This window comes from Heloderma suspectum, chromosome 13, assembly GCF_057233095.1.
Source record: "Heloderma suspectum isolate Gila_16-S chromosome 13, 16-S_ref, whole genome shotgun sequence".
Taxonomy (NCBI): Eukaryota; Metazoa; Chordata; class Lepidosauria; order Squamata; family Helodermatidae; genus Heloderma; species Heloderma suspectum.
This window is the reverse complement of record NC_139470.1, coordinates 557,666-583,313: the sequence shown is the minus strand read 5'-3', so window position 1 is coordinate 583,313 and position 25,648 is coordinate 557,666. Positions and strand designations below refer to the sequence as shown.

The 25,648-nt window shown below is 48.9% G+C and overlaps 1 protein-coding gene across 4 annotated transcripts in view; it reads right to left on the bottom strand.

The window, feature by feature from the left end:
• Positions 1-25,648, bottom strand: part of TTC28 (tetratricopeptide repeat domain 28) — a 151,418-nt gene that overhangs the window by 119,459 nt on the left and 6,311 nt on the right. For all 4 annotated transcript variants that reach the window (XM_084819766.1, XM_084819764.1, XM_084819765.1 and 1 more), the window contains exon 2: positions 23,574-23,852. In XM_084819766.1, the coding sequence (XP_084675892.1) occupies positions 23,574-23,801 (228 nt within the window). In that variant the 5' untranslated portion in view covers positions 23,802-23,852. The remainder of the gene's footprint in view (positions 1-23,573; positions 23,853-25,648) is intronic.

The window sequence follows — 25,648 nt, the reverse complement described above, 5'->3', positions numbered from 1 at the left end:
GCTTGTAGTGTGGTTGAGCCACGTATCCCCCATCTTGTAACTGTGCATTTGGTTTCTTTTTCCTAGGTGCAGAACTTGGCATTTCTCCCTATTAAATGTCATTCTGTTGTTTTCTGCCCAGCGCTCTAGTCTATCCAGATCACTTTGAATTTTGTTTCTGTCTTCCAAAGTCTTAGCTATCCCGCCCAATTTTGTGTCATCTGCAAATTTGATCAGCATTCCCTCCACCTCCTCCTCCAAGTCATTAATAAAAATGTTGAAGAGCACTGGGCCCAGGACTGAGCCCTGCGGTACCCCACTCGTTGCCTCTCCCCAGTTTGAGTAGGTCCCATTGATAAGCACTCTTTGAGTCCGATTCTGTAGCCAACTGTGGATCCACCGGATCGTTGTTTCATCTAGCCCACTTTGAGCTAGTTTGCTCATCAGGATATCATGGGGCACTTTGTCCAAAGCTTTGCTGAAGTCGAGGTATATGATGTCTACAGCATTCCCACGGTCTACAAGGGAGGTGACTTGATCAAAAAATGAGATCAGATTCATCTGGCAGGACTTGTTCTTGACAAATCCATGTTGGCTTCGAGTAATCACGGCATTGTTGTCAAGGTGCTTCCAGATGGATTGCTTTATGATCTGCTCCAGAATTTTCCCAGGGATTGATGTCAGACTGACTGGTCTGTAGTTCCCAGGTTCCTCCTTTTTACCCTTTTTGAAGACAGGGGCAACGTTAGCCCTCCTCCAGTCATCTGGCACTTCCCCCGTCCTCCATGATTTCTCAAAGAGAATAGACAGCGGTTCTGAGAGTTCTTCTGCCAGTTCCTTTATGACTCTAGGATGCAGTTCATCTGGCCCTGGAGATTTGAACTCATTCAAAGACATTAGGTGTTCCTTGACCATATGCCTATCGATCTCAAGCTGCAATCCTGCCCCTTCAGCCTGTACTTCTCCTTTGCCAGGGGGGTCATAGACCCTCTTTTGGGAGAAGAGTGAGCCAAAGTAGGAATTGAGCACCTCTGCCTTTTCTTTGTCATCTGTTATCGTTTTGCCATCCTTATTTAATAGTTGAACCACCATTTCTTTCCTCTGCCTTTTACTATGCACGTATCTGAAGGAAGCCTTTTTGTTGTTTTTAGTGTCCCTCGCTAACCTCAGCTCGTTCTCAGCTTTAGCCTTCCTGACGCCATCCCTGCAATTCTGTGCTATCTGCCTGTACTCTTCCTTTGTTACTTGGCCTTCTTTCCACTTCCTATATGTGTCCTTTTTTGTTTTCAGGTCATCACTTTCCCCATCAGCAAAGCCACCCTCTGAGTGGAGCAGATCCTGGCAAGCACGACACGTTCAGTCACAAAGTCATGCTTGGGCTGCAAGGCAGAGCATCCCCTTTTGCCAGCTAGACAGCGGTGGATGAAGACCAATGGCAGATTGTTCAGTACAGCCTCGCAAGCTGTGGAGTGGCCAGCCACAAACCCAGGAACCTCCAACAAGGAAAAAGGGCAAGGAGGGGACATGAGAGAGGTTATAAAATTATGCATGGTGTAGAGAAAGTGGACAAGGAGAGGTTTCCCCCCCTTTCTCATAATACTCAAACGCAACGGTGTCTTCCAAGCAAGATGAATGGTGGGAGACAAAAGGAAGTCCTTCTTCAACCAGTGCATAGTCAGAACTGTTGAATTTGCTTCCACAGGATGTAGTGATGGCTGCCAACTTGGATGGCTTGAAACGGTAATTTGACAAATTAATGGAGGAAGATATGGCTATCAGGGGCTACTAGTCATGTTGGCTATATATTACCTCCAGTATCAGAAGCAATACAGCTCTGAATATCAGTTGCCAGGGAACCTGAACAGGAGGGTGTGTCCCATGCTATGGTCTCTGGAGGTTTGCAGGGAAAGTTGGTAGCAAGTGACAGCAATCAGAAAAGGCAAGGAGTAAACAGGACCTCGGAAAGCTCCAAGTGGGTCCTGCAGGAACAGACTCCTACTAGGACAATAGGAGGATATTGGCTCAGCAGGGAGCTAAGCCAACTGAAGACTTATGTAGGCTGACAAGACCTGTAGTGTAGCCAACTCCACCCCCCTGAAGGAGCTGATGGACTGTTAAAGGGCCCATGCCTAACACTTCTGCAAGGCTGGGGAGATGGAGGATCTGCCAGAGACTCATCCTCTGAACCAGAGGACAATGGCATGTCTATGTCCTCTGGCTGGCAGGCTCCTGAATAAGGCAATAACCGTCCTACTCCCGAGGAAGTAGCCTGTGCCTCATCCTCCTCAAAATCCTCTGCTGCACACTGGAAGGTCTGAGGGCTGGGGGTCATGACAGGGAGTTATTGCACTCATGTCCTTCCTGTGGACTTCCCATAGCCATCTCATTGGCCACTGTGGGAACAGAATGTTGGACTAGTTAGGGCTTTGGTCTGACCCAGCAGGGCTCTTCTTATGTTCTTAACTTGCAAGAATGGAAAGTTAGACTTACCATGAAGTGGTGTCCTGGTCAGGGAGGTGTGGAGCAGGGAGGAAAGGAGGAAAGGATAACATTCCATAGAACCTCTTCCATAGGAGGCAGAGCCAATCACAAAGAAGTTGTGTCTACCAGGGAGGGGAGGAATCCCCTCTCAGTCACAGGATTTGCAGTAGCTATCAGAAAACCTTGAAAACTGAATGGCTTCCATTAACTGCAATACTTGAACTAGCAGAATAAACAGTAGATAGAAAAATTAGAGGGATATCTAGTGGAATCCGTACCTAACTACGGAGGTGTACTGAACAGATGTGAAATTCGCAATCCCCTCATAAACCAAGAAACCCCCCTTGGGAGGGACTTCCTGCTCTATACCTCATTGACTAGAAAACCACTTCACGTTACGTTCAACTTTCCATTGTCAGTGGAGCAGGGAGGAAAGGAATATACTAGAGGCAGGATCCCACCCAGGGAGGGTCTCATTCCCCAATTACAAAATTTCCTCTAGGACCTACACCCACAAGATGCTTCAGCTGAAGCAAACTTATCTATCTTACAGTGGCAGATAAAGGTCAGTGGTGACCACGTAGTCACCTTACACCTTACATTACGAATTTCCTCCAGAGGCACACTGGATTGTAGCACTGCCGAAGACATGGCACCTCGGACTGAACGTGCTGCAGTGCCTGCTGGGGGTTGTTGGCTCTGGGAGGAATACGCCAGAGAAATGCATTCATAAACAAACCTACTGATGGCAGATCTTGTGACCTCCCATCCCTGATCTCCTTGTTTGTAAGAGATAAACAAGACCACTGTACATAGAATCATAGAATCATAGAATAGTAGGGTTGGAAGGGGCCTACAAGGCCATCGAGTCCAACCCCCTGCTCAATGCAGGAATCCAAGTCAGAGCATCCCTGACAAATGGCTGTCCAGCCTCGTCTTGAAGGCCTCCAGTGTGGGAGAGCCCACCACCTCCCCAGGTAATTGGTTCCATTGCCGTATTGCTCTGACACTCAGGAAGTTTTTCCTGATGTTCAGTCGGAATCTGGCTTCCTGTAACTTGAGCCCATTATTCCGTGTCCTGCACTCTGGGATGATCGAGAAGAGATCCTGGCCTTCTTCTCTCTGACAACCTTTCAAGTACTTGAAGAGTGCTATCATATCTCCCCTCAGTCTTCTCTTCTCAAGGCTAAACATGCCCAGTTCTTTCAGTCTCTCTTCATAGGGCTTTGTTTCCAGTCCCCTGATCATCTTTGTTGCCCTCCTTTGAACCCTCTCCAGTTTGTCTGCATCCTTCTTAAAGTGTGGTGCCCAGAACTGGACACAGTACTCCAGATGAGGCCTAACCAGTGCTGAGTAGAGGGGAACTAGTACTTCCCGGGATTTGGAAGCGATGCTTCTATGAATGCAGCCCAAAATAGCATTTGCCTTTTTTGCAGCCACATCACATTGTTGGCTCATATTCAGCTTGTGATCGACGACAATTCCAAGATCCTTCTCGCTCGTAGTGTGGTTGAGCCACGTATCCCCCATCTTGTAACTGTGCATTTGGTTTCTTTTTCCTAGGTGCAGAACTTGGCATTTGTCCCTATTAAATGCCATTCTGTTGTTTTCTGCCCAGCACTCCAGTCTATCCAGATCACTTTGAATTTTGTTTCTGTCTTCCAAAGTATTAGCTATCCCTCCCAATTTTGTGTCATCTGCAAATTTGATCAGCATTCCCTGCACCTCCTCCTCCAAGTCATTAATAAAAATGTTGAAGAGCACTGGGCCCAGGACTGAGCCCTGCGGTACCCCACTCGTTACCTCTCCCCAGCTTGAGAAGGTCCCATTGATAAGCACTCTTTGAGTCCGATTCTGTAGCCAACTGTGGATCCACATGATCGTTGTTTCATCTAGCCCACTTCGAGCTAGTTTGCTCATCAGGATATCATGGGGCACTTTGTCGAAAGCTTTGCTGAAGTCGAGGTATATGATGTCTACAGCATTCCCACGGTCTACAAGGGAGGTGACTTGATCAAAAAAATCTTGAACTCCATGTGTGTTCCAGGTATAATCTCTGTGTCCCATGCACAGCCAGTCTGTGCCTATGTTTCTCACTTGGGTGAGAAGGCTTTGGGCAAAAGTCAGGTAGAAATAAATTCCTATTCTCCTTTTTAAAGAAGTGACAGGGGGTGAAAGCTGGGAGGAAATACTCCACTACCAAGAAAGCTTAGAAGCAAAGGACTCACCCTGCTCTTCTGGAGAAGGCAAAGCCAAGACTGAGAGGGGGCTCCTCCCCTCCCTGAGAGACCCAACTTCTGTGTAACTGTCCCTGCCTTCTACAGAAGAGGGAGTTAACCCTTTCTTCCATTCTCCACTACCTTGAGGACCAAGAATAATTCTTCAGCCTTAGCATTTATACACCACTGCAGAATTTTCAAAGCACCTTACAGACATTATCACAGCAATTCTTACAGCCATCCTGTAAGGTAGGCCAGTACCCACATTGCAGATGGAGTTGAGGAGAGGAGCGCAGAAGAAGGTTGGTAGCTCATGGCTGAGCTTCCAGGCAGGAACTTCCTAGGTTGAAAGGTCAGCGTCTTAGCCATTACAACATAGAAACAAATCCAGAAACTCTGAAATACAATCACACTCAGTTTTAGAACAACCCAGAGTTAACATGCATTGTTATGTACTTGTGTCTCTGGTCCTCGGAGAGAAAAGCAAAAAGCATGCTAATAATGTGATCTCTGGGAGTCTCCTCAATATGAATCTCCCCAGAGATCAAGGTCAGCTTGTCTGGATTCCACCAAGGGCCTTCTCGACTGGAGCCCCAGAGCTCTGGAACAGCTCTTGCGCAGGCAGCTTGCTTGCATCCCTCTTCATTGTGCTGGGCCTGCGGGAATCTACTCCTTTTGCCATGGCCATTAATTCTAAGGCTGCTGCTTTGTTCCCGTTGCTCTGTACTGACATTTGCTGCTTAGGCATGTGGTTAACATTATTTTGTTTGTTTGGGTTTTGCATACCATTTTGAGAGCACATGCTAAAAAGCAGCATATAAAAGCTGTAGCTTAAAAAAAAAACACCAACTATGACAAACCCTAAATGGTCAAAGTCTGCTAAACTGAAAAAAAGGTTAAGCCCCAGCGTTAGTCTGGGAAGCCATCCAGGCCCAGACAAAGGGAGCCAGTGAAGCCCAGTGACAGGGAGACTGACTGAGCCCTGAGCCAGGAGGTCCTTGGGTTCGAATCTCCCATCTAACACAAACTCACTCCGTGCCCTTAAGCAAGCCACTCCCATTCTGCCCCCTCATCTACAAGATGGCAACAATAGTGCTGGCCTACCTAAAAGGAGTTGTGAGGACTGCAAGATCATGTGGCAGTGCTGAACTGCATCAGTAGTGGACTGGATGATGGCCAGTGAAGTGCAGCTCAATCCACACAAGAAGACAGTGCTGAGAGGGGGAGGTTCATCTGACACAGCATTCAGCCTTTTCTGGAGGCAGCTGTGCTCCACAGAAGGGAAGTGGCTGGCATGTGCTCCGAGACCTGCCCCACGCTTTGAAGGCCCAAGTGCTTTCCAAGGCACAATGTGCCTTTCAATGGCTAGGCCCCCTCTGGAGCAGACATCGCCTGGCTGAGGTTGTCCACGTTCTGGCGATGGCTTGCTCAGATTACTGCCATGCGCTGTCCATGGGATGTCTTTGAAGACTACAACATGCGGAAGCTAAATTACTGACTGGGACTGACTGGAGGGAACTCACCATGCCAGGTCTTAAACAACCATGCTGGTTGCTCCAAGTCCAATTCAAAGTGCAGCTGTTTCTCTTTAAAGCCCTCTGTGGCTTGGGACCTTGGTATATAAATAACCACTTCTGCCTGCCTGAGCCTGCCTCACTCAGAGAGCATTCTCCCTCTGGAAGCAAGGAAGGAGGTGACTGGGGAGAGGCTCTCCCTAGAGCGGCACCCCACAGGGAGGCTGCCCTGGTGCCAACACTGATGCCTTTTGGGCACAAAATAAAATCCTTCCTATTTGACCCTTGGGAGTTTTTACATCTGAGGGCTTTCAGCTGCTTGATGCTGAAGCCATTGTTAGTGATGCTGCTATTTTTAATTTTGTACTGGTTTTATTATCTTGTTTTTTTTAACTGTGGTAACTTTCAGGCCTGCCCAGCCCTTACGATCTTTTGGAGAGGCCCTTCTTTTGAGACCGCTGCCTTCACAAGCACATTTGGTAGGGACCTCAGAGAGGGCCTTCTTGGCGGCCACTCCCAGGCATTGGAACTCCCTGCTGAGGAAGGCTGGGTTTGGTCCCTCTCTGCTGCCCTTCTGCCAGCAGCAAAGCCCACTTTGTTCAAGCAGGCCTTTGGGGTGTAAGTGGGTCTCTTGAGCTGGATGCTGTTTTTACTCTGTTGTTGTGTTTTTAATTGCTTTAAATTGTGTTTCAATGTATTTGCTTATTACTGTTTTTGTCAAGTTTTATTAGTGATTGTAAGCAGCCAAGTGCCGTTTTTGGTAGACAGGTGGGGTTCAGATCAAATAAATAAATTAAATTAAATATTATTTTGACTGAAGAATGAGTTATTAAATCCTCGTGATAAACAAATACGATTTTATGTCCTGCCTCCCCTCCAAGGAGCTCAAGGAGGCATATGTGGTCTTCTCCCATATTTTATCCTTGCCACAACCTTGTACAGCAGGTTAGGCTAGGAGAGAAAGACCCAGTTCACACAATGATGGTGGCTGAAACAAGCCACCATGGCTTGTTGCAGCCGCTGCACATGCTGGGTGCCTGCCAGCCAGATCTCCCTGCTTACCTACACCAGCGCAGCTTGCCGTGTCATCCAAACCCGGGTGGCATGGCTTGTCTGAGATGCAGTCACCCTCAAGTAACCCATAGACTGCTGTTGGGTTATTTGAGGGCTGTTCCCCCCTCAAACAAGCTATGCTGCCCTGGTTCAGATGACACAGCAAGTCACATCTGGGTGGATAATTAGGGAAATGGCTCCCGGCATGCCTGTGTGTGACTGGATACAAATGCAAAGCGTGACTGCTCCAGAACTCAGAAGCAGCCACAAGCATCCATCTGTATTGGACTCAAGCCCTATCAAGAGACCATTCTTGACTGGCCGCTACAATCACTTGGCAGGAAACAAACCTCTTCGGCACACAGGGCTTGGCCCTGACTGAGAGCAAAGCTAAAGCCCCCTCACCTGCCAGATGCAAACTGGTGGTTAGTGCGGGTTAGCTGAATAAAAGAGGGGGGATGCAGCCCGCCTAACATATGGCTCAACCCTCCTAGTTCTACCAAAGGAAAATTACAGAAACAAATTTCATTCGGAACACGACATTTCCTGGTGCCCTAAAGCAGTGCCAAAGGAATCCATCACTTGCAGAAACTGGCAGGAGAATTCTCAACTACTGGAGTATTATCAAAGAGGATTCCTTGATTACAAGTTCTGATACCCTTTTCAAATACATAAATATTCATACAATCCACCACTTATACGAGCTGGAACCCAGCCAACAGCTTTAAAAGGGAAATCTGCATGCCACAACTAGCGTCCAGAAACAGCACAAAATATTAGAAGAACAACAAAGCCCTGCCTAGCCTCCAAAAACTTGCATCTTGCGTTTTGGCAATTGCAGCCTTCCATCATGTCAGGAAAGGCTCAGCTAATTTAAACTTCTGGGGTACATTAAACACTTCAGAAGCGGCAGCAGCGGGGCGGGGGGGGCTGATAGTAATGGCTGAAACCAAGAGAAGAAAAGCTCTCCTGGAAGGTGACGCTTTCACTGTGCAGTAAGTGCCCTTCGGGCAGATCCTTCCTGTTGAGCCCGAGAGAACTCTCCATGGGGCAGATGAGAAGGTGGGCTTGAGAAGCCAGATTCTTGAACTCCCTCCATGCAAGGGAAACTCCAGGAGGTGCCACACTTTGGCTCTTCAGGAGGACGGTACATGTTTGCTCATCCTAAATAACCTTCCCTTGGAAATCAACACCCGATACCAGAGGCATGAGCCACACTGCTTAACACTTCACATCTGGGGAACAGAACCCATCAAATCATGTCCTTTAAGCACATAATAATCATGGTACCAGCTATGGGCTCAGTCTTGGCTATTATCTCTTCTGGGGGTGGGGGGGGAGGCAGAGAGAAATGGCTTAATTAGTAGCTTGTTTTGCCTCTACATTTTCTTTTCATTTATTGCAGATTTGAAGTGTAATTCTTTCTTCTTCTTCTTCTTTAAGATCTGCACACAGCAATTATCTGCATAAAATGTTGCATTTCCAAGCTCTGCATTGTTCTCACCCCACTTTGGCTCTGATTTCATTACTCAGAAATGCAGCTGGGGGATGCCACTTTGTGAAACAGACACATGCAATTAATTCAACCACTAACTGCTCAGCACAGAAGGCCATTAAACCTGCTCCCGTACTAGCCAGGAGAAGTGGCGCTGGATAATGCAGAGAAAGCACGTGCAATTTCAGCTCAGTGCAGCGGGCTGCAGACACTGCACGCTGGCCAGGCTCCCATCATCGAACTGCTAATCAGTACCACCTCCATCCCATTTTAAGCAGTTCCCTTCCCTTACTCCTTCACTTTCAAACCTTTCATGCTCATGTTCACCACGAAGAATCAAGGGTGCTTTACATCTTTACAGATCAGCAGGGTAACAAAAAACCTAAAACACCTCAGGTGCCCTCAGACAAGGCTTTTATCTTGAAATTGCCCTGCCTCATTCGTGGAACTTGAGCGAGGGTCTGGACATCATCCGTTACATGCAAGCCTCCTATGTTTTCCCACTGCTTCTTCTGTCTTTTTTTCTTTCCACAAAAAAAGCCTGAAGGAGGAAACGACGGAATAGCTACACAATGCCTTTTCCTTGATAGTGCCAGGAGCCCCGCTCCACGCCTTCGGTCATCCACATGACCTAAAAAGTGCAAGTGTGACCCTTGGAGAGCGGCAGGGGCCTCCTGCCACAGCAGCCCCCCGAGTCCCAGATCTGTCTCAGTGGCCGCCTCGCTTGGCACCTGCAGGCAGAACACAGCCACGCGGGAGGGACCTGCTGCTCGCCTGGTTTCCCCCATTCTCCGCCTGCAAAACAACGGTGGCTTTGAAGGTCCACAGGAAATCTGTGTCCAAATACTGCCCCTCCACCTGGACTGCCAGAGCTTCTGGGACCCCAAAAGGCCACTCCTTGAACCCTACACTGTATTCATGGCTTTGGGCCACTCTGGACTAGGAACCTTTTCAGTAAGCTTCATTAGATCTACGAGACTGATCCACATGATATGCTGAGTAGCACGCTAGTTAAGTGTGGTGCTACTACTAGGCAGATCTACAGCTGCCTGGAGAACGATACTCAAAGAATGCTCATCAATGGGTCTTCATCAAATGGGAGGGAGGTGTGTGTGTGTGTGTGTGTGTATGGGGGGGTGCTTATCAAATTTGCAGATGGCAGAAAATTGGGTGCAACAGGTAATAACTTAGAATAGGGGGAGACACCAATGCGCCCCAGACACCTTTCTTGGCACCCACGAAGGTGTCCTACCCCTCTCGTTAAAACACGCACACACATTTTGCTGCAAAAAAGGTTTTTGTTGGTGCTGAAAGCTGTGGATTCCAAAGAGTTGTTTAGTGTGTTGGGGACTCAAATCCCACTTCTACCTTGTATTCAGTCTTTTAGACAAGTTACTTGTCCTTTGTCACCCTTCCTATGACAGTGATTTTGTGATGGTGCCCAGGACAGTTTCTCCACTTGCCAAACGTGCCTATGGCCCCAAGAAGTTGCCTCTCCCTGCCTTAGAAGACAGAAACAAAATTCAAAATCATAGAATCATAGAATAGTAGGGTTGGAAGGGGACTACAAGGCCATCGAGTCCAACCCCCTGCTCAATGCAGGAATCCAAGTCAGATCTTGGTAGGTTAGAAGACTGAGCAGAAAATAACAGAATGAAATTTAACAGCGATAAGTTCAACATTCTTAATTTGGGAAAGAGAAATCAATGTGCAAGTATAAGATGGGAGATACCTGGCTTGACAACAGTATGTTTGAAAAAGATCTTGGAGTTGTACTCAATCACAAGTCAAATATGAGCAAACAGTGTGATGTGGGTGCAAAAAAGGCAAATGCAATTTTAGGTTGCATCAATAGAAGTATAGTTTCAAAATCACTGGAAGGAATAGTTCTACTCTACTCTGCGCTAGACAGACCTTACCTGGAATACTGCGTCCAGTCCTGGACACCACACTTGAAGCAGCATTCAGATAAACTGGAACGAGTTCAGAGAAGGGCAACAAAGATGATAAGGGGACTAGAAACTAAGTCCTAGGAGGAAAGATGGAAGAAACTGAGTATGTTGAGCCTTGAGAAGACTGAGGGTGAAAATGATAGTACTTTTCAAGTACCTAAAGGGTTGTCACACAGAAGAGGGCTGCACCCTGTTCTCTATCACCTAAGACTGTAGGAGATGAAATAATGGGCTTAAATTACAGGAAGGCAGACAAACTTCCTAATGGTCAGAGCGGTCAGACAATGGAACCAATTGCCATGGGAGGTGGTGGGATCTTCATCACTGGAGGTATTCAAGCAGACACTGAGCAGGAGGTTGGACTTGATGGCCTAAATGGCCCCTTCCAACTCTAGGATCCTATGATTTATCCAGTTAATGCACATAAAACAGAGTTCAAACCCAAGCAGTGTGGATATTGGTGGGGAGAATGAGGTTTCTTTGAGCCACTATTTTATTTCTTACATTTCTAAAAAAATAAATTTAAAATCCAATATGCTGTGTGTATGTTCCAAAGGCAAGAAGCTTCCACCCCCATTTTTTCCCTACTGGGACATCAGAGCATTTCTAGGGCATAGTGAACAACACGGGATGCTGCCACTGAGAGGGTCAAAACAGACGTAACATTTCCCACTCTCAAACCTGGTTAGGAGACTGGGAGCGCCCTTCATACTTGTGCAATCCTCGCCCTTCCACACCTCATCAGAGCTACCTAAACATTCTATCTGCACCACAATTAGCTTTCAATCAGAATTTAGCACATTCTTCTAGCCGTGAGTTCAAAGCCTGGTTTAAAACTAACTGGAATTAGAGTTCAGCTCAGTACAGACACAACACTAACCAGGTTGCTCTGACTAGAGAAGGAGGGGGGACCCAAGCAGGAGAGAAGCACAGGAGCCTAAGGGCAATAAGGAGGAGGAGGAGCAGGCAAACCTGAGGAGCAGTCCCGATCTCTCAAGCATGGGCAAGAGACTGGGGAACGTTATACCTGCAAATGTGAACTTAAGAATCTGTTCTGGGACAGAAGTCACAGTGGCACCCGCTCTGGGCCCCTTTTCCTCACACGCACATCAAGCCACCAAGAGTGCTCCCTTGATGCAGCGATGGCCCTGCCTGTACCATTCAAGCTGGAACTCCAAAGTCAAGAATATTGGCCAGGCCTCCATCGAGGTTCCACACAGAGACCGGCAGAGACTTTGTCCATACTATTTTTAGCAGAAGTGAAGGTTGGAAAGAGATTGGCTGGTCAACCTGTTACTTCCCACGGCAAAAGATTTGGCTACCGAGGGAGTCAGCAAAGGATGCTGTCAAAAGTGTCCCAAAAAGCATGTCTAGCTCAGTTCTACAAGGAGGAGCAAACATGTTAAGTCTCAGGATAAGCTAACACAACTGGAGCTCAAGAAGAGCCAAAAAAATCCCATTAAAACAGTTTCATGTCTGAAAAGCTGGAATGCATCTCTCTGAAAATTAAAGACAGATTGTAAAGAGGGGGACAGAGCTGGAAAGTTCCCTGCTCGTCAAATTAAAAACAAGAGCCCTATTCATAAAAAATGCTCCAGTGGTCAAGTCACATTCTTTGCTCTCAGGTTTTTATGTGCAAAGTTCTGCTGGCAAGCAGAGACATCAGGGCCATCCTCTTAAAAGCACCCCCCCCTTAGTAGTGTGTGACCGGGCAGAGGAGGTGGGGACTTGCCCTCAGCCCGCCCCAAGGACTGGTCATGTGGCCAACAGCTGGCTCTGATTAGCAAAGGAAGGGAAAAGTTAAAAGGCCTGGGTATTTTGTTGCCTGCCCCCACAATCACATGATACAACACCACCACAGCTCTGTCGGGTGGAGTTTAACCCAAGCCCTTCCAGGCAATACACCCAAATCTACAAAGCAAAAGAGAAAGCAAGAACACTCCAAAATGCATGTACTGGGGGCGCGGGGAGAATAGATTCAATACAGGAATTAAATTACAAAGCAGGGAAGTCAAACTCAAATGGGTGGCAGGGTAGGGGGGGTTCCAAAAAGCACATACACCCCACCCTCAATCAACCCCTGGCTTGGAGGGGGGCTGGGCCAGCAGTAACACCAGTAGTTGGGCTTCAGAAAAACACCCCCGCACAACACCTGCCTGCCAAAACCCTTTCAAGGGCAAGACTGCTGTCCCAAGCCCAAGCATCCCCCACTACCCACTACCTCCATGAGTGAAGCCCCCTATTATAGGCCATGGCCTACCCACCAAAACCCTCTTACATGCCAGAACAGCTGATCCCCCGCCTCGCTCATCCTGCCAGCTGAAACACCCCCATCCCACTAGCCTCTCCTTAACTTTGATTCAACTGCAGGCAACTTCCACACTCCCTGCTACTTGCACTGCTCACCGACGTGGCATGGGGGGAGGCAAGTGCTGGCAGGACCGTTGCCCACTCCCTAACCCTGGCGGTAGCTTGGTCATTTGTGTGGAGCATGTTGGCGGACTCTGGGGACTCCTAAGTTTCACAGCGCGGATGTGAAACAGACACGGGGAACCTCGTGCCCCTCCTTCACCCGCCTCTGTGGACAACCCGTGACTATGGCTGTGAGGAGCGGAGAGGCAGAGCTGCAGCTGACTGGTGGGCCCAACAAAGGGAGACTCCTTTGCACCCATCTCTGCAGTAACACCTGCGGGAAAAATCCAGATGCCAGAGTTGGGCCAATACCTGCATTAGAACCAACCAACACTCCACAGGACATTGGACATGATGATACCCAAGAATTTCTCAAGCCCTTCTAGCACCTCCAAAGCGGAAATGCCAGGCAGGTTCCCAAGAACTCCACCCATGAAACCCCTTGCTCCATTTTGATTAGACACCAGCCACGCTTGGCCAGACGCTTCCATAAGATGATGATCTCTGAGCAGCCGAGGCAATGGAGATGCGGAAGCTGATGCCAAGCAGACAGCTCAGGAGATGCTGGAACAGCTCAAGTCACTGATCAGGCACCACAAGGAAGGACAGGAGAACAGACACTGTGGGAGCAAAGGAGGCACACACATGTTCCAGACACAGAGCCACCAGACAAAGCATCACCCATGATGCGCAGGAATATGGTTTGCCCAGAGAAACATCACCTCATCCAAAAAAGCAGCATGTCTGATAGCAACATCCTTTCTGGGTCTGTACAAGAAGCTGGGCCTCCCAAAGTGTTCCCTTTGCGCATCACCAGGCGGGCCTCTGAAGTGCTCGTTTTGCTGCAAGAGTGACTCCCGCTTCAAGTACCAAGGGAAGCGCCCTCATTCCACATCACTGGGCTCTTGCGGGCTTGGAAAAGATCCTGCAAGCAAGCAGCTTCAAAGGAAGGGAAGGGGCCTTCCACAGAAGACCACACCGAGAGCCGGAGGTGGGCACAGCTGGGCTTGACGGGGTCATCTGCCATGGGAAATGGCAGCCTCCCTTTGCACAGACGGCCCACCGGTGCTATTCTTCTTGCCTGTCATTTCTAGGGCTCTTCTCTGCAGAGGAAACATTTCCGGTTCCACCAGGAGGAAAATGAGGCTGAGGGACAGAGATGTGCCACAGGTCAATCCTGGAAGCCAGGCCTGCCTCATCCCAGCCCAACCCGCCATCGCACCGCCCCTTTGCTCCCTACAGCTGCAGCACTCCAGCATGGAAGAGTCACCCAAACAGAAACAATGCAGCAGGGCACACAGACCTGAAGGCCTGCCTGACACCCCACACCCCTCCGCCTCCACTGCTTGAACCTCCCCCTGAAGCCAAGGCAGTCTGTCTTCTCCCCCAGCTCTGCAGGAGCCTCCAGGCTGTGGCGCCTCCCAGCCAGTCCGGCGCTTCCTACACGCAGGTGTAGGGAAGGAAAACGCTGCCAAGGCACAATGGACAGGAAAGGGCTATTCTTGTTCACAAGGCAAACGCACTGGCGTGGGAAGCCAGCATTTGGGGCCTTTTGGCTGTGGGCTCGCTGATCCCCACAGGTGCACCCTCACAAGAGGCCTTCCAGCTGTAACCTTTTCACCCCTACAGAGGTGTCGCCTGACCTCCTCATCAAAGGCGGGGAAAGCGGGGAAGGGAGGCAGGGAAGCCCAACAGGTGTGCAGAGCGGTCAGCCTATGGTCTGGACATCCACTGGGTAAAAATGCAGGTGGACAGGCTTGGAAACAGAAGCAACACTGGCCACATTGCTCCAGGACCCATCACAGAAGGGGCTTCTGCCCAGTCTCCACCATGCTCTTGATCACAAGGGGCAGGCCGGGGCGAGGGGTTAGATTCACAGAAGACGCCCTGTAGGGCATGCCAGCTTGTGACCTTCTTGGAGCAACACTGCCTCCCATAGACACAACAGAATGAATGCAGCCCAAAATGCCTCCACTGACCTCACAGCAGATCTAGCAACAGGGCTGTCCCATAAAAACGGTGCAGCGAGGGCGCCACTATGGGACTGACTTGAAGGATGAGGCTCTGTCCTTTGTGTGGCCTGAACAGAGGGCCCCTCTTCTCCTAAGGCCCCTGGCCATCTCTAAAGCAAACTACAGGCCAGCAGGTTACCTGGGGTGCAGCATTCCGCCACAGCGAGGGGTGGAAGCAGCTGCGATGTGAGGCTGAGCCATAGGGCCTCCCATTCAGGGTGAGTAGCAGAAACAGGCTGAGTGCCTATAGGTTGCGCCACAGGCCTCAACCAGACCAAAGAGGCCTCCTTGAAGGACACCTGGAGCAAGGGAAGAGCTGCAAGCCGGCTGAACTGCTCTTCGGTAGCAAAAAGAAGTAGTGCATTTGTAGGAAGCTCAACAAAAAACAGCCAAAGAGGTTCCAGGGAATGAGCAACATTTGCAGTTTACACTTGCTCTGCACTCAGGGATCCACAGAAATGCTTTCCCCACCAGCCTAAGTGCCACGGGCGCCGTGCAGGAGAGCCAAGGCAGACCCTCAAAAGGTCGAAGCATCAACTGAACAAGGGTTGCAGCGAGGTGTGCAGTTAAGCTCACAGGCCTGATCCGAGAGGAAAGTTCCACCACGCGGTGTAGCTCAGCTAAATGTGGGCTAGGAGTGCACAGACGGGAGGTATGTCTGGGGCAAGCGGCACATGAAAAACAACTCAAAGGTCCTCGAAGACCACGATGCAATGATTCTGGTCCAGAAAATCACACCATCTTTTTACTTCCGCCCACCCACCCCCTTTTCTCAATTTCTTTGGCAAGGCCCACTAAGAAGTGAGTCTGACCCAGACCCGCCTCACTCCAATGTGTGACTCCGATGCTCTCTAATCATTCTGTCTCCTTTGGAGACCGGATAGCAGCCACAGACATTTAACATCTTTTCCTTCCCCCTTTCCAAAGACCAGGGAGAGGGTATGAGGAGACCATGAGGAGACGAAATTGCACTTCTCCTCTTCCCCTCCATAAACGTGCCAGGGAACAAAACAAAAAACCTCCTCCTCACCGTGGCAGGGTAAACAAACAGGGTCTGCACAGAAATGCAAAGCTCTGGCATGAGCTCTTGGTCAAGCAGAGATCCTAGAACAAGATGGGAGCGAAACATGGCTCCAAAACGCCAGGCACAGTGCCAAAGCCACTCGCACCGGGGGCCCTGCTCTCTCGGCGGCAAATAGAAGAGGCTGCCCTCCAGCCACAGGACTCAGCTGGTGCCTGAAGAGTGCTTTGGATCCAGATTTCATTCCTCTATGTTCAGCTGATTCCATCCACAGAATCAGCACGCTCAGAAAACCTTTCCAATGAGACCAAGTGGAGGAATTTCACACAGAACGGAAACACCAATGAACTGACACGCATCAGCTTCCTTATCTTGCTGTGCTGCATTCCTGGCCCCCTCCTCAGCCACACCCTGAATCGGGCAGAGGGCGCTCTCCTTGTCTCCTTCTTTTAACAATCCAGTTATAAAAGAAACAAACAAAACGGGGGGGGGGGATGGATATAACAACACACATAGCAAAAAAAGCATATTTGTTCACAATGACACTTCACAACACCAATAATGAAAGAACAAGAGAAAGAAGAAAAAACAAAGAAAAAAAGAATTCTACACTTCTTTTAAATACATATGCTAATATAAGAGGAACATATATCTAAATAACCCTCCATACAAAATTGATGACTGCAGGATATGCATTCAAATCCAGCTAGAAAAATACTATCTTCAGACACCTGAACGGCAGCGGGCGGGCGTTTATCTTTCCAGGATTGCAGTATGAGTTTTTTTGCAACTGCAAGGGCTCTTAAGGCTAGTCCCCACATTACGGGAACATAGTTCAAAAGTGCATGCATACCCACAATTCTCACCGATTCTTCAAGGGCAAAATCTACGTGAGCAACGGCTTCCAACCCAAGAGAAGCCACCACAGGCACGCCCACTTCATATGCTACATTTCCAGCACCAAGCAGCACTGGCCAGCCTCTTCTTAACAAGCCACTGCAGTGTCTAATAGACATGAAACATCCATTTTAAATCTACAGAAATGGTACATATGGAAGCGAGAGCAGCTTTCTATTGATTAGGCTGTACAGAACATTCCAATCTCCTATTTCATTCCGCTGTAACATTCTGAACATCCAATTTATTACATTCCAAAAGCCATTCATACACAACTATTGTAGGATTAGCTTTCTGTAAAGAACCAATTAATTCCTCCAGCAATATAGGAGGCGTTGAAGCACTCATCACGATGGCCCATATACAGACACTAAAAGCTGTTGTAGCTTATTGCCACCCGGCACTGAACGGTAAGTGACAGCTACACTGCAATACCGAAAATGGTAAAAACTCATCATTCGATCCTATTAACTGACTTAAAGTATAAATTCCACTCTCAACCGAGTTCCTCCGCATAGAAGGCCACCATTTCTATTTTCAAAACAGGATTCGCCCATAAAGTCAATTTAGCATGAGAGTATGGCGCAAGCGTCAACTGTGGAGACATTATGCTTCATATGAGCGGAGTGCCCCTTGCCCTCAGCTTCATCTTTGAGTATCCAGTTAGGTCTTCTTTCTTTTTTATTGTTGCTATCACCACCACCACCACCACCACCACGACTCTCCCTCATTCTCGCTCTGCATGCTCAGACGTTTCCGCAGGTCAGCCAACAGCTGCCCTATCTATCTATCTATCTATCTATCTATCTATCTTATTGCATTTATATCCCACCTTTTTTCCTCTTGCAAGAAACCCAAGGTGGCTTACATTTTCCTCCTCCTCTCCATTTTATCCTAACAACAACAACCCTGTGAGGTAGGTTGGGCTGAGTCGGTGACTGGCCCAAAGTCACCCAGTGAGCTTCCATGGCTGAGTAGGGACTAGAACCTGGATCTCCTGGCTCCCAGTCCAACACTCTTGCCACTACGCCACACTGGCTCTCACACTGCCCTACAAAGCAAGAGCCACATATCGCTTCTCCAGCCCCCAAAGCTCAGTGTTGTTGCTGCTGCTGCACAGCCTCCCATCCCATGGCTGCTCTAGCATCCACTTCACCACAGGGAAGGAGATTTCTTCCACAGGGCTGCTCTGGCCACTCTCTCTTGGTCTGTTGCCTCCCCCCCCCCCCATTGCCTGCCAGGGAGGCCCATGTCCTGCGGGAAGTCCCTGTGCCATGCCTGGTGCAGGGCACTTGGCGGAGAATCTCCAGCCCTGTATCAGGTTCTCTGGCCTAGGAGGCACCACAGCTGCCACTCCCTGCCTACGAAGCTCCAGGAATGCCCACTGGCGTTTCCGCTTTGCGGATGTCCTGCAGAGGACATGGTGGAAGCGAAGAGGTCATTGATTCTGCCACTGGAACAGCCAGGGGACCTGAGGGCCTATCAGCTTATCGGGACTGATGCCACCAAATCAGGCCTATAAGCAATATCAGAAGGCACGAGGGAAAGCTGCCCTCTCCCTGTCCAGAAGTCTTGGCACCACAAAGACAGTGGTTATCCCCCACCAACCTCCCCAAGGGCAGTGATGAAAGTGTGGCCCCATGATGTGCCAGAGCTCAGGATGTCAGGGTTCTTGCTATGGTGGTCCTGATTTATACTACTATTATACTGGTTAACATCCTAAGATCTCTACGTGGTTAAGTATTATATTACAGTGTAAACCAATATAAACACAGTGACCCAGTTCGCACGATCAAAACAAGCCGCTGTGGCGGATTTATCCCCTGGAGTGAACCGGCCCGGTGAAAGAACAACACAAACAATAAATACATTAAAACATTACAACCTCTATCTATTCAGCTACATTGATATACAGTAATGTACACATAAGGAGATCTCGCCCCACCTCAGGCTGTGACTGTATTGCTGCGGTCACATAAATAGTCAGCTATTATTATGCAGCCATATAAAGCAGCCATGCCATCATGAGGGAGAAATTGCAAGAGGAAAGGGAAACTTAGTGCCTAACACGCAGCAGCCTTATTAGCGGGAAATAAGAATTTACAAAAACTGAACAGCAATTGCCAAACAAAATGAACGTATATAAACCACTCCAGTCCTGGAAAAGGCCCTTTCCATTTGTAGAACAAGATTCCTCAGGACTCTGGAAGGGGTAAGTTAATTGCATGCAACTCTTGCAAGCAACCAAGCTGCAGCTCAATAAATGCAGGCAAGGCAATCTGAGGTGATGCTGCCTGCTGCTGAATGGGAGGTGGGGGGCAAAGTCTACAAGCAAAGTCTACTGTAGTCTCTAAGCAAAGCTCTAACCATTTGGCCTCACTCTCCCTCCCTCCCGTCCAGACTGAGATGGGTTCAGGGACAACACAGGAGATTTACAGAGGTGCTCTTAGGATAAATTCTCTACAGAGCTGCCATTTGAGAGCTGCACATCTTTTCCTGATTAAAACAGCCTATAAATACCGAAAAGGAAATTATCCCATCACTCGAGCACGTAAAATGTTCAAAATCAAAAGATTACACAAGAAGCGAAAAGAAAATTGAATCCGAGAAACAAGAGCCTACACATTTTTTAAAATGCCATAGCCAGCGCTTTGCATAACCCACTTCAGCTGCTGTCCGGTGGCTTCAAGTTCAGCTCCTCTCTCAAGCTATATCTTTCAGCTTGTTTTTGATTCCTAAAGAAAGACACCATTTCACATAAAAACACACTTCAGTCTCATAAAGAGTGCCCCCCCCCATTGCCTGGGAAGCCCTGTCTTCTCATAGCATCCCAGAGCGCTGAATTCCTAACTGGCATTTCCACAACAGCCAGGGGGGGGGGGCTTTATCAAAAAGGTCTTTGCAGGAGTCCAGTGAAGGACCAATTGGCTTATACTTAAAGCAATGTGATGCACTGTTTTCAGGATAATGAACCAACCCTAACCCTTCCAACAATACTATGAACAGCCTCTCCCGACATGCAAGCAAAACACAACAACATGTGAAGGAACCCCTCTGGGGTTGCCTGTGGAACTCTGCAGTATGCCACATACATGGATGGCAATGTATACATAATCATCGTCAAAGTTGCTGCCACGGTCCTCCCACAATGGAACCCCCCGTAAAAACCCAGAGAGAGAACACAGAGCTGAATAAAAGAAGCAGCGGCAGTGAGGAAGAAAGGGAAGTGGGAAGGAGGCTGTGCTTTTCAAGCAAACAAGCCACTGTGTGGCAGAAATGTGAGAAGAGAACAGTGTCTCTCCTCTTGTTCACTAGAAACACTGCATTTTCCCTAATTCCTTGTTTCACAAACAAGCAAACAGATACCCGAACAGCTTCCTTGTGTACAAGACTCTATGCAAGGTGCCTCTTGTGCTTGCACAAGCACTTCAACCCCTCTTTTAGACCCTCCTAGGTGGAATCTGGCCCTGGAAGATGGCCTTTCAACTCACGAAAGGCAGGATCAGGCCATCTGCAGCCTTAACCCTTTACCAGTTTCAGGAGGAGCTGCTGCCATGCACACATCTGCAAGGAAGGCAAAGACTGCTGTAGGCATTGCCTAAACTAAGCTGTCTGCGATGTCTTTGACACATCATCTTGAAGTCTCAAGCTTACCAAAAAAAGCAACACTGCCACACTAATTTTCCCTGGGAGAGTAAAAGGCATGAATTTAACTGGCACACCCACATCTGCATCTTATTCCAAACCCAGTGCCCATCTGTGCGAAGTTCACAGAGGCTCCTCATAAAGGTACCAGAGCAACAGAAAACCTGAACACTCTGGACAAAGAACAAGGCTTGTCAGACACCGATGCAGACGGCAGACTTGCTGCAAGACTGGCAAGATGGGGAGCCACTCAAGGCCACAGCCAGAGCAAGCGGCGGAAACCCTCATGAAACATGCAGATCTCTGAGCTCATCAGTTACTGCCTCTGCATCTTGCCGCTCACTTCAGTCATACTGACAACAGCCCAGGACAAAGGAAACAGCACCCAGAAGAGCAATCAAGCCAGTCACTTTAACCCCCAAATATAAATATGCGTTTGAGAAAACCAGAGACACCCCCTGGACCAGACTCCTCGGCTCCCCCCACGATGTACAGAGGATTAATAGCTTTCACCTCACCAGAAGCAGTGGAGTAAAACTCACCCTGGTTGCCATGGAGATGCAAGCACAGCCTCAGACAAACATTTGTGGGAGAAATGCCATTTCCTTCTGAGCCACCAAGAGCAAAACAAAAAAGGAAACAAAGGCCCAGCACGGCTCTCCCTCCCGAGCAGCCAGACAAGAGAGAGGCCCTCGCGGGATGCTCCTCTGCCGCAGCCAGACAAGAGAGAGGCCCTTGCAGGATGCTCCTCTGCCCACCAGCAGCCCTCCGGCTCTGCTGCAAATGCACACAACAAAACAGCCCTGCTCAGATCGTTAGGGATGATTCGCCTCTCTTTTCCAGAGACCGGTCCAGGCTAGGGAGGCTAGGACATCTGTGCTCGCTGAGCTAGCGGCCCATCGGGACGAGCAACACGTGGCCTTCTAATTCATGCAGGAAAACTCTTGTTCCAGTTCCTGCAAGGAATCATCCCTGGCCTGGCCGGGCCGGGCCGCTGAAGGAGGGCAGAAATGCAGATCCCAGGAAGCAAGGGGCAAACACAGGCCTAGGAAGAGCTCTCAAGCTTCCTTCCTTGCTCAGGTCCACACAACACAAACTCTGCTTATGGAGGAACAGGCCCACGAGCAGGCTCAGCAACAGACCACACACAGGGTGCCTCCCAACAGAGGGCACCTCACACCACCCATCAGAAGGCGTTGCGCAGCAGCTATTCCATCTTCTTCTCTTTAACGGGGTTTGTCTGATAAGAAAAAAAGATGGAAGAAGCTATGGGAAAGGATGGGAGGGTTACGAGTGGAAGCTGAACATACTAAGTGCCCTGATGCTGGATCAGACCAAGGGTCCATCTCATCCAGCATTCTGTTCACACAGTGGCCAACCAGCTGCATGTGAGAAACCCCTAAGCAGGAGAGGAGTACAACAGCACCCACCCTAAGAAAACAAGCAATTGAAGGGTGGGTAGAAACGCTGCCAAGGAATGACTAATTAAAAAGAGCCAGACCACTTTCCCCATAGCTGTGTGGATGGAGTATAGTGAGGTTGCAATTAAGAAAAACACTTTAACAGACACAATGTGGAACCGCAGTTGCAATCTCACGTCCAGCCCACTGCAAAGAGCAACAGCTCAGCAGTGCTACATGGCTCAAGTCTGAAAGGGCCCTCACTGCAATGGCCACTTTCTGGAGAGAAGAGAGGCAGACCACCCTGGCCCCGCCTTTGCTGGAACACTACCCTAAGGAACCCCCCACCCCACCTCCACCCGTGAGCTTAGGCACGCAGGCTGCTCTGCAAGTGCTACCCTGTGCACCAACATTGGACTCCTGCATTGAGCAGAGGGTTGGACTCGATGGCCTTGTAGGCCCCTTCCAACCCTACTATTCTGTGATTCCATGATCTATAACAGGCAGCTTGGCTGTGGCGCCCCCATTTAGCCACTCAGCGCCAATCTGTGGAGCGACACCCCACCAATGTTTTTCCGAGAGTCTGCACCAAAGCCTTTCCATCGGGGGTCTGGAAGCACACCCTGAGGTGCTGCTGAAGCTCCCTGGAAGCCGGCAGAAACCACAGGGGACTCTTTGTGGAAGAACAGGGCCACCCGGAGACAGGAGGCTTGCGGCAGTGTGGGTAGCTCCATCTGATGGAACTTCAGAAGCCCGAAGGGGGCCAGGGCAGGGATCCAAGATGGTGGGGAGGGACCCGGTTCTGCAGTTCAGAAGTTGGATGGAGAGACAGAATAGGTAGCCCTGTTTTCCACAGGGGGCTGCCGTCCTTTAGAGGTACATGTGGGTGGTGGGCAGGCCCAGAGACAAACGCACACACCCTGCTCTCTCTCGCTCTCCTCTTCTGTCCTAAGGTCATTACCGCCCCACACTCTCTCTTTCTCTCAAGAAAGCTCAGGTGAAAGAGCGATGAGGGCGGTGGGGACCTTGAGATCATCACAACCTGGGGCTCCCTCTCTCACCCACGCACAGCCCACCCATTCACACACCATTGCAGCTGCCAGAGCGATGATCGGCAGAGCAATCTAGCTATGCTCAAGGCAGCTCGCTTGGCTTATGTGGCAGCCAGGGGAAAAGAGGCTTCACTTTCTCCCCACTCAACGTGAACGCAGAAGGTGCGACCTCCTCCTCCACCAGCAGCTTGCTTGGCTTCTGTCCTGGGGGGGAAAGAAAGAGAAGCCTCCTTCCCCGCTGCCCAGCATAGGAGCCAAGTGAACTGCCCAAGCAGAGCCTTCTCTCTGCCCCTGCCTGGGCAGCTTGCTTGAGCTCCAGCAGGAAAGATGAACTGTGCTGGGCCGCATGGGGCCCCGCTACGGGCCAGCCGCTCCCCAGCCCTGCTGTACAGAAGCATCCAGGGTCTGCCAACTTGGCAGGCCCACGCATGGCTTCCCTACCTTTGGCCACTTGGGGTTCAGAAGCCGGGCTTGGATGGCATCGTCCAGAGCCTCGTGGTACTGCTTGGTCTTCATGTACGCTGCGGAGCGGTTGCTGTAGAGGATGCAGTTCTGCGGGTCGGCGCCCAGAGCCTCACTGTAGAGCACAATGGCTTTGTGGAAGTCACCCTCATGGCAGGCCTGGTTGCTCTGGCGCACCTTCTCCACGAACTCGGTCTTACTCAGCATGGGGCCGTCGGGGCATTTTCCTTCAGTGCTTTTGGAACCAAACAGAGAGAGCTGAAAATGGAAAAAAGGGTATTCACTCAATCGATCCACTGGGACCCCCAGTAATAACTGCATTTACCAGGCAGAGAATGCAGGCAAGACCCAACTGCTACCAGCCCATGAAACCATTCTCAGCCAAACTAGAGATGTGAAGGCCTGGGAAACAAACCGGAAGAATTTGGGGGGAAACTGGAGGGGGGTCTGTTTTTTCCCCAAGGACCATTTTTGGTTTTTTTCCAAAAAACTGAACAGCTTTGGATTATGAAATATTCTCTTCTAGAATTTTAGGCAAAGTATTTATATACTGTTACCCAGTCTTTATTCCCCAAAATAATGTCTAAAAGCTATGTAATAACAACCTGTTTATAGAAAGACCAGAGATGTAAAATGCCTGGAAATAACAAAGCAATGGGGGAAAATGTTCTTTTAATCCTCTCTGTACAACTCCCAGCAGTTTTTTCTTTCATTCCTTATTAAAAGTATTACTGATAGACATTTATGCTCAGTTTCCCAACATGTGAATAGAGTCACTACTATGCATTCTTGACAGTAAATGTGCATTCTTGACAGCTTGGGTTTTGTTCTATATAGTCCTGTGTTTCTGATGCTGCAGCGGTCATTTAATGTAGTTGTAATCTATTCAGACATTACAAATTTACTGCATTTATTTTTTAAAGTTTTAAAATATAATAATTTTATGAGCAAACTAAGTTATACATAAAATAACTTCAGGAACAGAAAGGGTACTTTATGTTCCTAAAGCAGCCTTCCCCAACCTGGTGCCCTCCGGATGTTATGGGCTACAGTGCCTAGCATTCCTGACCACTGGCCATGCTGCCTGAGGCGGATGGGAGCTGAAGTCCAACATGTAAAGAGCACTAAAAAAAAATAAGTATTGTTTATATTTCAGTTTTCCCCCCTGAAAAAAACCAGGGGTTTTCCATAGCCTCAAAATTTCCAGAAATGTTACATTTCTAAGCCAGACTGAGCCCCAAATCATGCTGCAGTTCTTTCTTACTGGCAATTGCCACCAACGTCCCTACTGGAAGACTTTCCTTCCATCCACAAGCCCAGAGCTTCTGATCACTGAGCAGGTCTTTAACTATTAAATAACTTTCTGCTTCATCTGTGACCTAAAGATGAGAAACAGCAGGCTGGAAGGCCCTCACCCTCCTCAGATGCCTACTTGGGAGCCACCGCAGATCGCTTTAGGATCAAGCCCAGACTGCCTGAATAGGTGGGATTAGCCACACATCACTGAACAAAGCATCCAATTGCATTAACTCCCCTGCACTGGCCACCTAGTGCTGCAACTATGGAGACCTATCTAAATTCAGCAGAACTGCTGACTCAAGAAATAACACTGCTTATTTCTTGCCATTCCCCCCCCCCCGCCCCACTGCAAGTCATTATCACACGTTCTGTTAGCTGTTTCCAGTGTAACATGAATATTTTCTTGCATGAGAAGAAAGTACTGCTGTCAGAGCATAACCCTGTTATCTCTGGGACAAAACTACACCTTCTTCAAACACACACATTTTAGTAAATGTAAAGCTAAAGCAGATTACTGACACACATACACTTGACTGAAATTGAGGTTATCACTAACACAAGAACTCACAAATGACTTCTATTCACCATATATTTGTGACCCGGACTCATTAAACCGAGAGAACTAATAGCCCTGCAAAGCAGAAATGTAATTTCACTGCACACTGTGTTGTGAGGCCACCTGGAATCCCCCCATAAATCAAGCACAAATTCTCATGCATGGCTGACAGAAGCCGACAAGAGGTTCAAGGAAGGCT